General features: G+C 43.9%; 1 protein-coding gene across 1 annotated transcript in view; it reads right to left on the minus strand.

Moving 5' to 3' along the window:
- Positions 1–10636, minus strand: part of bsna (bassoon presynaptic cytomatrix protein a) — a gene marked incomplete at both ends in the record, with an annotated part of 112593 nt that extends 101957 nt beyond the window's left edge. The window contains one exon of the mRNA XM_079272879.1: positions 10449–10636. Coding sequence (XP_079129005.1) covers positions 10449–10636 — 188 coding nt within the window. The remainder of the gene's footprint in view (positions 1–10448) is intronic.
- Between the last annotated feature and the right edge of the window lie 1374 nt (positions 10637–12010).

The raw sequence follows: 12010 nt of genomic DNA on the forward strand, positions 1-12010 counted from the left end.
TCCTATAATGACTCGTGTGCGTGCGTGTGTGTGTGTGTGTCTGCACTGTTCTGTGCTTCTGGTGTTTAATTTTGCATGTTATGTGTAAGATAAGTATGTGTAACATCAAGTATGTGTGTGATCTTCAACACACAGGTGAAGGGAAGGCCAGATGTCTTGTTTCAGATACATATGTATGTCATTGAATGTAATTATTATGTATTTCTGCTCAGTGCAGAACAATCATCCATTTAGTATTCCTGCAAAGTAGCTCAGCTTTCATTCTAGTTATTATGAGAAGTGGCTGTTCGTTAATTGTTTTCCATGCCAGGTTTACATGGATAAAACCTCTTCCAACCAATCCTGCAATGTTGGATCGAAAACAGTAAATACAAGCCAAAAGGGACACGGAGCACCTGTATCCAGGTAAATGCCGGAGCCGGCTGCTGTGTGTCAGCCTCTGTCTCAGTGTCTGGAGAGTTCCTTCTGAGCTGGCTTATTAATTGTCCCATTACGTTGGTTTTCTGGCAGAGACGGAGGAGATGTGCAGTTTGGTTGTTAACCCTGCAGACTTTTCACAGTGCGTCGGGTCACAGCTCGCCTCTGAGACGATCAATTTGTTAACACCAGAGCTACACCCGGACAGCATCTCTTGGCAGGATGAGAGGACCCCTCAACCCACAGTTGGATCACACGACACCGGAACGCTCCGTGTGAAACCAATAGTGATGAAATTCCTCCAGGGAGAGTGGAAATTCATGTAAAACAACACTTAAACTGAACCCTTTCCAAAGAATGACAAATATAAAGCTTCCATTTAATGCAAACCTCTGTCTGTCATTGGCAGGGGGGATATAGTCACATATACTATTTAGTGCTAGGCTCAGCAGGGAGGATGGAAATAAATTGCATTGCCAAACGTGTCCCTGTGTGCATTTATTCTGTATTTTGATATTTTGAGTACAAGAGAACTCGTTATTCTCGTCCCACTGGAACCTAATTAGCATACAGTGAAAAACATTTCATATTTCTCAAACACCTACTTTGCAAAATGTCAAAAAAAAGATTGAATTAGCGCTCATTATGAGGATTCATTACAATGCTTTACTGTTTTTACTGTGTTGTTTATTAAAAGAAATGTGAAAGAGATAAATCAGGAAAAGATGACTCATCAAAGCTCAAGGTTCCAAAAGCCTAATTCTGAATATTTCAGCCAATAGCTCAGCATACAAATGGTCTCTGATTGTAAGACATGATGTTAATCATGTATGTGAGTTTTTTTAAAAAAAGGTGCAATTTGTTATGATCAGCCACATGTTCCAAAGTAATAGAGGGTAGCATTTCACCTCTACCAACTCCACACAATCTACACATGGTTTGTCGACTGCCGTCGTGAAGCCTAGAGTTTGGCATATTGGCCGTCCTCATCTTCTTTTTTTGGAACCAGAAGTGACACAAGAGGGTGGAGCTAAGTACAACCGAACGCTGATTAAGACATTCATAGGCAAACCAAAAATGTTACAATTAACTTAAATTAACTGAAACCTTACTGTGAAAAGGTTAAAGTTTTAAGACAAAAACAGGCTCATCCCTGAAAAGGCAGCTGTATCTTTTTTCTTTCTTAGAGTAAACTATTTCTTCAAATGAAACAGGAATATTTTGGACTTATAGAGAACAAATTAAAGCTCCTGTTGGTCCTTGTGGTATACAGGACTGAGGTCTGAATGGCCCAGCGTGCCATCATTGTGGAAACTCAGTGTTGGCTGAGGTGGTTCAGGCAGCGCTGCACACTGCTCACTACATGAGGGCAGAGCCGACAAGACTGGTGTTTGTTACAAATCCCTACTGAGCCCTGGAGGGGAACTGACAGCCAAAAGCAGGAAGCCTTCGTAATCTGGACTTCTGATCCTTCATTCATAGAGATTTAAAAGGTGTGGCAAGTTCCAACACATCTAAAAAAAATATCACACCTACATTCACGTTTCATGCTGCAAGCTTGGATCAAATAAACTTTACCTTTTTCAAACAAGCTTGTAAAGTGAAGCTTTTGTGTATCAAACACCTACTAGATGCAAACTGGTTTGCACTCAAAGTTGTTGGGATCTAAAGGGGCGTGTTTGGGTTATCAGCATTTAAGAAACTGAATTCTTGACATCAATAGAATTATTGATGTATGTAACAATTATTAATGATTATTAATATAAACGGGGCACCACCCTGCGAACAGGGACCAATAACCAAACGATAAAACTAAGTCTCATAATTAGTGGCCACTCGTAATGTCAATAGTCGGGTGCGACGACACATTCGAAGTGACAGTGACGGTTTAAGTTTGTACACGGGCTACTACATACAATTTCATGACACACATATGCACCAGTAATCACAGACGACTGCTCCTTAAAGTATAACAGAGTTTATTCAATCAAAATAGTAAATGATCAAATCAATTAATATTGCAACCAACAAACGCTATCATACAATTTTATATGCCTAATACCGTCAAATGAATAGAATAGATGAGGATGTATGTATGTAAGTATGTGTGTGTGTGTGGGGGGGGTGAGCAAAGGGGGGGGAGCAAGGGAACAGCTCAGTGGCGTGTGACGTAGTTGACGTAGTTGTCGTCTTTGAACTACCGGCAGCTTATGCAGTGATAAGCCACGACTCTCAGCTCCCTCACAGAGTCGAGTTAATGAGGAGAGAATACCACACGAAGTGTCATAAAATAAATGAAAATAATTCCCAAACAAAACAGATCTCTATCGCTGCGGTGAGATGAGCGTCGTGTTTCTCATCACATCTCTCAAGTAATAATACACAAACTCTGCATCCACTCGCAGCGATTTGTCTAATGCAGACAGTTACAGCAGTTCAATACTGCTGCTGCTTCGGTCCGTTGTGGCGTGGCTCTGGAGCACACGCAGACGTGATCTATCCTCGCTGCAGGGAGGATGATTTAACTTCGGCTGAGGCGACGTGTCGGCGCGTCCCTCCCGGGAATCATCGGTCAGGAGAGAGGGTTGATGTCTTCCTGCCGGCTGTGTACACAAAACGAAAAAGCGGAGAACGGATCGCGGAAGCGGATTCGTCCCCGCGGGATGAAGGGGCCGTACTCAGAATCGAACACGGCTGTTTCGTCCAGCGAAATGGCATGCGACCTGTCAGGGTTTTAGGGGGGTGAAGGCCGCGGCTTCCTCGTGGCCTGCGTCGCCAGCGTCGTGCTGGGGGGGGGAGGCTGCTGGATCTTCTGTAGCCATGATGGAGGTCCGGGGCGAAGAGAAAGAATATCGCTGCGTTGGCGCTTATAAGCGGGTCTGCCCGCACAGCGGGAGGCTGCTTGTCGTCCAATGAAGGGTCCGCCTCAGCTGTGGCCGAAGGCTGGAGGTGCGGTCATCTCAAGGGGGCAAGGATCAGACTTCAGGTCAGACTTGTGTGAGGAAGGAAAGCATGTGGGAGCTCAGCCAGCCAGGAGGTGGCGCCAGACCCCAACAAAGTTAAACGTCGACAAATCTTTCAGAGCTCTACTTTGCTGTATATTTATTCATTTGTTGTGCAGAATGATAATTTAGCCAACACAGAAGCCTATGTGAGCAGTTAATGTTTTTCATAACAACTAAAAACAATTTGGAGTGTTGTTGAGAATGGATGAGGATGTATGTATGTAAGTATGTGTGTGTGTGGGGGGGGGGGGGTGAGCAAAGGGGGGGAGCAAGGGAACAGCTCAGTGACGTGTGAATTGACTTACAAAAACCTGTATGCTTTTGTGACTATTTTTCCCAGATAGAGCTTGCCAGAAAACGAGCCATGCAGGAAGATGCCCTGAATTAACCCTGCCCACACAGCTCTGATTGGTTTGTTATTTTTCCAACTAGTGGAGACATACTCTCTGTCAAAGGGCACACCGCCAGACATATAGAAGTCGCTAGGCGAATCAGAGATGTGGGATGCACTCAGAGGTCTGGAACCGGGCGAGCTTCATATGTTGCTTCATTCTCAGTTCTCATGGATGAGGTTTGTCATGACAGGACCGAGCGGTACTGACCACCAGAATGGCAGAAAAGCACTTTGTGTATAACTGTAAATGTCACTATAATCTTGCACACTGAAGCCGATATGCTTGGTTTGATTTTTACCAAAATTGGTCTGAATGAGGTTAGAAAAAGCCTTTTCATGAGCTTCCTGCCTGTATTCTAGTATGCATTGTATTGGCTTTCTGCCCTTTGGGTGAAGTCCATGCTCATCTACCTAGACCAGGACAAATTCCAACATATTCACTTTGTGACTCCAGTAGTTTACTATCTCCTGGTTAAAGCAGCCAACAGAAAATCCATTATCCACCACTGTCTTCCCTGTGATTCCACAGATTTCACCTCTGGTCCTGCTCAGATAGACGTATCGTTTCTGTTCGGACTATTTCTGGGTTTCACTCATAAGCTCCAGCGACAGCATCTATTTGCTGAAAACCAATACTGTCTTGGGCTGTGATATTGTGCTTATTGCCATCTTATCTCCCCATGCAGCCACCCAAACACATTTAGTATTTGGAGGCTCCTGCAAACATGTCCTCCTGATAACAGGGCGTGTAAATATATTGAGAGCCTCTGTCTGTCTCTCGCCCACTCAGTGTCACACATTCACCGACACACAATTCGTAAAAATCTCACTTTTCATGCTCACACACTAACACAGAGAGGAAGACGTTCTCTCTTTTTTATTCGTTCACAATCGCCCTCCAACACATCCACGTTAATTAACTTTTGGAGGGTGAGGTCAGCTTTGTGAACCTCCAGGAGATTAAAGATGGTGACTAAGGACCTGCTCACTGCCTTTCAGGGTAAGAGTCAGAAAGTCAACCCACAATCGTAGTCCAGGTCAGTGTTTTCCAACTGTGTGGTCTGAAATCCTCCACGAAATGTACAGTGGCAAGATCACATTAGAGAGAAAAAGCTTGAGGGCAAAACCCAACATTTTCTTCAGAAACCATGAGTCGTTTGTTGTCTCTGTGTTCATCAACATATCTCTGTTGGGTTATATATATATATATATATATATATATATATATATATATATATATATATATATATATATATATATATATAAGTTTGTGTTGAATTGACGGACTGCTCTGGAACCTTTCCCTGTTGGTGCATTCAGGTATGCTATGACATCTGAGATTTCAGATGTGGCTGCTGGTTTTCTGGGTTTGATTTTTGTAATAATTGTGATGCCAAAAATCGGCCAAAACTCAGACCTTTGATGTGGGAGTGTACTCTGTTTAAATTGAGGAGAGACCAGTGTCTTGTAAGAGCTTCAGGGTGTAATAAGAAGCTATTTTAGGCACAAATGTAGCCACCAGTGGACTAGAATATTTGCTTTAGTCCAACAGATCAAACGAGTTTTAGTTTTTGAATAAGCCGTTGGAAAGCAAGGAGGTTCAGAGATTTGTATTCAAATACACACTCAGATCTGGTCTGTAATTTGTTCATTTCATGTGATAACAGTGTAACTTCACTTTCATGTCATCATGTTATCTTTAGTGTCACATTGACTCAATTAACATGGATACAATGCTTTCTCCATCCACCATATTTTGACGACACAAGGCTAAATTCACATTGAGGACCCCTTTTTCTGCTGTGCTAAGAAATAATACTCATCTAAACCAACATTTATCAGCATCAGAAAATATTAAAGCTCCACAACGAATCAAATACATGTGTAACATGAAAAGATTTTTGCTTGTACAGATGAAACCCCAGAGAATTATCACCCGACCCTGCAGCTCTCCTTCTTTTGGCTCATCGCTTTGGTACGAGGCCAAAATTATGGTTTAGTCTCAGCGTCAGTTCAACCTCTTCTCCAGCAGCAGGCAGCTGTCTTCAGTAAAGAGCCTCTTTCAAACCAACTGTTACCTGCCCAGCACCAAAGTGCAGCATCTAGCAGCTAAAAAGCCAAATCTTTGTTCCAGGGGTTGGTGGAGACCAAAAGAGAGGTAAAAGGAGAGAGAACATTGGACTTGCATTCATCAGGCGGGCACAAACAGCAACACCTTTTACATTATTTGTGATTAGAGGAGCGGTTAAGCTTGGATGTTGGATAAAAGGAACGGACCAACTCAACCAATCATCAACAGCTACAGTATAATGGATCGGCACTATAGCTACAGCCTGACATTTGGCCGACATCTACTCAGCATCACACCCCATAACTTTCAACCTCGCTATCAAATTTCAACAACAAAAAGGCAAAAGGACGGCCGGTAACCAATCCACTCAGCAGATCAGAAACCGAATCCTATCAGCGTTCGTTCCTCTGCTGATGTGAGACAAAAAAAAAAACCTCACTCTGAGCAGGACCGTTCAGCATAAAAAGCCTCAACAACAAACTCAGTCGCACTGTACGTTCACGATGAACACGGCAGTGACAGACTGCTGCTTTTCTGCAAGAGGCGGAAAAGAAACACACATAAAACATGGCCGCGCACTCATGTACACACACACACACACATGTCCCACACGCATGCCTCGCTGGAAAGGGAAAATTGGTCCCAACTGTGCATGTCAGAGAAAGAAAATAATATGGCAAGAAAGTCAATGTTCACACACTCCAGTTCTCTCTCCAACATACACACACATTCACACTCTCCCGCACAAGTCATCTCTCTCTTTCTCACTCACACACAGCTTGGTAAGCGTGTACGGTGAATAAATTGCGACGACTGCCGACTTTTTCGAGTCCTCCAGCCGCTCTTCACAGTTGCTGATCATGTACACAACAGGGTGTGTGTAACATACACACACACACACACACACAAATGTACACACAGCCCAGCCTATATGTGACAAATAAGTCTACGAATATGATGAGAGTGGGGTCAGAAGTAAACTGAACATGTAACGCCTGTTCCATATGTGCTGTAGAGCTAAGGTTCTCTCTCTCTCTCTCTCTCGTTCTCTTGTCTTTGCTATGCTCTCTCACTCCTTTCTGCCTCCTTTATCTTTAGCCATCTGAATATGCGTACTCTCCATCCCCCTCTCCTCTTTCTCTCTATCTTGCATCTTGCATTTATTTTGTATTCTTTCTTCCCTTACACAACTGTGTACATTGCTTCATTATCACTCACTCTCTCTTTGGCCGTAAATCCGCCTCCATCCATCTGTACATCAAATGCCCTCCATGTGGATTTCCATGTGTGCTTTTATTTGTCATTTGAAATTAATTTGGCGATTAAATACAATTGTATTATACAAAACATCTATAATGATGTGCTAAATACATTAAAAGACAAAATGCTGAAAACTAATACGTTTACGTTCAAGTGACAAAGCTCTTTCATGGCCGTGATAATAATGACGGGAGCAAAGGAGGAAGTGAGGCGAGTGAACCTCAACAAAGTAGTTTAACCCAAACCAGGATGTTTCCTTTAACCCATCAAAGTCATATTTCTACCCAAACATTGTCACATCATGAAATGTATTTCATTTTCAACAGTGACTTATAATGGTTTTTGGGAAGCACATTCAAATGAAGCTGACATCTATTGTATTTTACAATGTAAAGCTGGCAATGTTCTATATTTTGTTATTGTGAACAAATTTCATGAAAAGATCAAAACCAGCAATCCATTGAGCCCACTAACAAGTATTGACTGTGTATCCAAAACCTAATATATCTTAATACTCACTGTCATAGAGCTCCATTGTTGTCCAAGAAATGTCTTTAAAATGGGCCACACCGCTGCAATGGGTGCTTTCATTGCTGTTCATTATTTGAATTCAATCCCACAAACAGCATGTTGCTGCCTCAAAAAGACACAAGAGCACCAAATTTGCATTCATCCGCAGCTGAAAATAGTCCCCTAAAATACTCTTTACTCCTGTTTGAATAGCTTTTGCTAACAAGTACAGTAATCCAGCCGTTTTAGAACATCACTGAGACTTTTTTAATGCAACAATTAATTTGTAATGCGTTTGTAAACATATACATGTTCAGTAGGAACCAATGGGTTTGGGACTGAGTGCCACAGACATGGAAGCTTAGTCGTCCATTAAGTTTTATTGACAATAAGAAATTTGAATAATGGCAGCCTTAACCTTTAAAGAAAACATGCATACCTTTAGGTTACAGCTTTACATTAATATTGTAAACAGCACAACATGACAACTGAGAAGAATGTTAAGAGGGGAGGAAAGAGAGAGAGAGAGAGCGAGAGAGAGAGAGAGGGAGAGGACCGAGGGAGCATGGAAATATGCAGGGATTGAGTGAAATAGGAAAGGGAGAGACAAACGCAAAAGAATGAGAAGGATAGGAAGAAAGGGAGACTGAAAAAAGGGAATTGAGAGAGAGAAGGACATCCTTTCTCCTATATACTGACTACAAGTGTGGACAGGATATAGAGAGAGACAGAGAGAAAAGGGGAGACGAGAAAAGAGAGTAGCAAAGCATGCGAGCGTGCAGAGGAGATTGGGAGCGAGAGAGTGATAGGCGCAGGCAGTCAGGCAGAGCAGAGCAGACGAGGGAGGGAGTGTGAGAGAGAGTGTGTGAGAGTGAGAGGGGCGGGGGGGGGGGTGAGCAAACACGCTCTGCACGTGAGTCAATCTGTTCACATGGCCTTGTATTACGCCGTTATAAATACTTAATGTGAGGCACTTGATGCCGCGGAAAACCCTCGCCTTTTATTCGGAGCGGATTTTAAAATGTGTGCGCCGAATTTTTGAGGTCTGAAGTTGCAGGAGGGCAGAGACCTGCAGATTTAGTGCATCATATATAGAAGATTTGATAAAAGCAAAAAAGAATGAGATCACTTTGAATCCCCTAAACAGAGTAATGCAGTAATAATGCATTTTTCAGCTCTGTTGTCGTTCATCGGAAGCGAGCTGAAGCTGTCATCTGCTCCCTGAGTCCCCACGTTATGTAATGATGGATAGGCCTGCTGCTCTGCTCTTCTCTCCTATACAGAGGCATGAATCAAACCTGTGCCCTAAATATAACCACACACACACACCCTGGTGTGTTTCTAGGCCAGCTGTAGCCCTACTCTGGCATTTTTTCGACAAAACGTCTACCTGGTTGCGTCTCTGTACAGCAGCCATGGCTGCAGAGTTTATGGATGAGGCGGTACAGTCAACTGGGTTTCTTGAATTCTTGCGGCAACGACACAAGATTGGTGCATGTGTGTTAGCTGAGCCAAGCCAAAGATTGAAGCTGTAGGGGTGAGAAGGATCCTAACATTTGTGAAAAAGGTTTGTATAGAGGCCTTTGATATACAGGCTGTGTAGAATGACCTGTGTCTATAGTGCATCTGTTGTGCACGTGTTATGTCAGTCATGTGAAGCTATGTTAGGACACACATGGTCTTCATGTTATATGTGGTAAAAGAAAAAAGGCTGACAGTCTTAGTACTGCACAGAGAACAGGTATGCACATATTTGGATGAGGACAAAAAAAAATGTTACATATAGATGTCAAAAATGGCCTTTTTGTTATACAATCGAACACATATCTGGTTGTATGTTTAAGAAATGGCATGATTTTGTGGGATATCACATGTACGTTATAGTGCTGGTGATGCAATAGCACGGTATGAAAGAGAGGATATTTATTTATTTGATATTATGTGGCACAGGGTTTGGTTTGACATGGTACGGTACAGAACAGGTATGTCGGTAAGCAACTTCTGTCAAGACGTTTCTACGTCATTAAGGAGAAACGCTGTCGTTGCTGGTATAGTATGCTCCACACATATCATCAAACACGCGCCTACATAGCCGGCAAGCCCCGTAACGTACACGCGCACACACACATTCAGCACCTTCCTCTCTTCCATGCGGAAACAAGCGAGTGTGTGAAGACGCTCCCTCGAGCACAAACCACACAAACAAAACAAAAAAACTTCCCAATGGTCACGTTTAATAAAATGTGAACGGAGAAAAACGAGCGGCTCGATCGTGTGTGGGGTTTTTTTAGAGAGAAGACGCGTCCTGTTCGACGCAAATACGCCAAAAAGCACAGCCCGAGCCGGCGGAAGGAGGAAATACTATTACAGCACAAATCTGAGACCGAACAAACAGCCGGAGATGCTCGCTGATCATTCCCGTTACATGGAGCACAGGGGCACGGTGCTTGTGAGCCGCATTAACATGCAATGTCAAAACCTATTTTAGGGAACACGTTCAAAACGAGCCGCTCGGGCTCACCGGTGTGGCTGGTTGCATTTCAGCACCGCAGACAGCTCTCGGGCTTTTCAGCACGCAGGGATTGGCGCGGGAGAGAGAGAGAAACAATGTGTGACACTCTTAATCTCATCTCTCTAACAATGTGAACCAAATGACACCTGGTCTCTTGTCCATCGACCGTTTCCGTGTTAAAACACACACACACACACACATTGGGTTGTGATTCAGTAAACCCAGAAGCCCTCCACCCAGCCGCATTTACCCGAGACCTCCCCTACTGCTGCTCCCTACCTCGTCATTCCCATCCCGGGGCCTCCGATCCCCATCCCTCCCCCGGCAGCGGTTCCGTTGACCGGCTTCATGTGCTGTCCTGCCCCCGGTCCTGTTGCGGGTCCTCCGGGCATCACCGACCCCGTCATCCCGGCTGTCCCCGGCTCGCCGGGCTGCCCGCCGCCCTCCATGCTCGCTTCGTTCCCCATCTCGGTCTCGGCTCAGGAGACGGGAGAGAGGCGGAGAAAGGCAGTAGGTCAAATCGGCGGTGTCGCTCTCTGTGTCACTATACGTTGTCTTTTGTAATCTAACCATAAAAAATAATGAATGGAAAAAAGAGGAGCGAAAACTGGGAGAGTGAACTCAGCGTTGCTCCTCCATCACCGCCATCATCATCATCATCGGGACCAGTGGGCTGCCTCCTGACGCGATGACGGGAGTGCGCCGCGCAGCCACGGCCACTGTGGAAATGAAAGTGCAAGAGGCGAGAGAAATCGAGATTAGATTAGATTAGATCAAAGTTAAATGAGCCCCGTGGTCGCAGCAGCAGAAAGATTATACAAAAAGCAACATGGAGACAAATGAAAAGGGTTCACTCTGACCTCCAGTTGGTGATCATCATAAGGGGCACACAAATACAAAGACAACTCAGTTATATCTGGTATTCATTTTGGTTGTTTCATCCCTGAACACCTTTCCCTCTGTTCATAAATCGTATGAGGTTTTTTTAACTGCAGCTTCTTCTCCACATTCAGATTGATGCTGTCACGTAAAACAAGTCAACTGATTTCATTCCTGGATGAAGCAATACATTTAAACTATGTTACCAATCAGCCACGAGACAAACAGATGTTAAGTAAAACTAACAAAGTGTGCTTACAGAATGGAATTATATGAATTTTCAGCTGAATGCACATGAAAATGCACATGAAAATGTGCATGTTTGTCTTAAAAGTAATGTTGATTTGCCAGAAATGCACTGTCAATGGCAAAGACCAAAACACTATCCCCACTATCTTTGATGAAATTACTGGATTTACAAACAGCTGCTTGAAGAGCAGAATTGCGCAACCACAGACGCGGGCGCGCGCTTTCCGGCCGTCGAGGCTGCTGATGCTGAGAAGACGAGAAGCAGGGAGTGAAGGAGGAAAAGGGAGAGAGAGCTACAGCGGCTGTACGTGCGCATTCATGTGGTGCTTTTTCACACGAAGAAGGGCACGAGGAGCGTCGTGAGCGCGCCGGGGCGCCAGGATCGACTGCACCGGCGCATCACGTATCAGAAAACACTCCACAGTTTTACGCACCCGCTGCTCACTATTTATCCAGAATGACTTCCTCCTGGTGGTGCACAGTATAGCACTCCGGACAACGTTTAGGCTATTTGTTGATTTTGATTTTCAGTGGCGGCTGGTCAATAGAGGGTCATGGGGCATGGCCCCACCATGAGCCACACAAAAAAAAGAAGAAAAAAAAAGAAAATTATAATAATCATAAATTATACAAATTGTCAATATTTGTGTTTTTGAACTGTGGAATGTACCCAGTAATGTGTGTAAATATGATATCTGCTCAAAATATATGCT

This window comes from Melanostigma gelatinosum (genome assembly GCF_949748355.1).
Source record: "Melanostigma gelatinosum genome assembly, chromosome: 8".
NCBI classification, from domain to species: Eukaryota; Metazoa; Chordata; class Actinopteri; order Perciformes; family Zoarcidae; genus Melanostigma; species Melanostigma gelatinosum.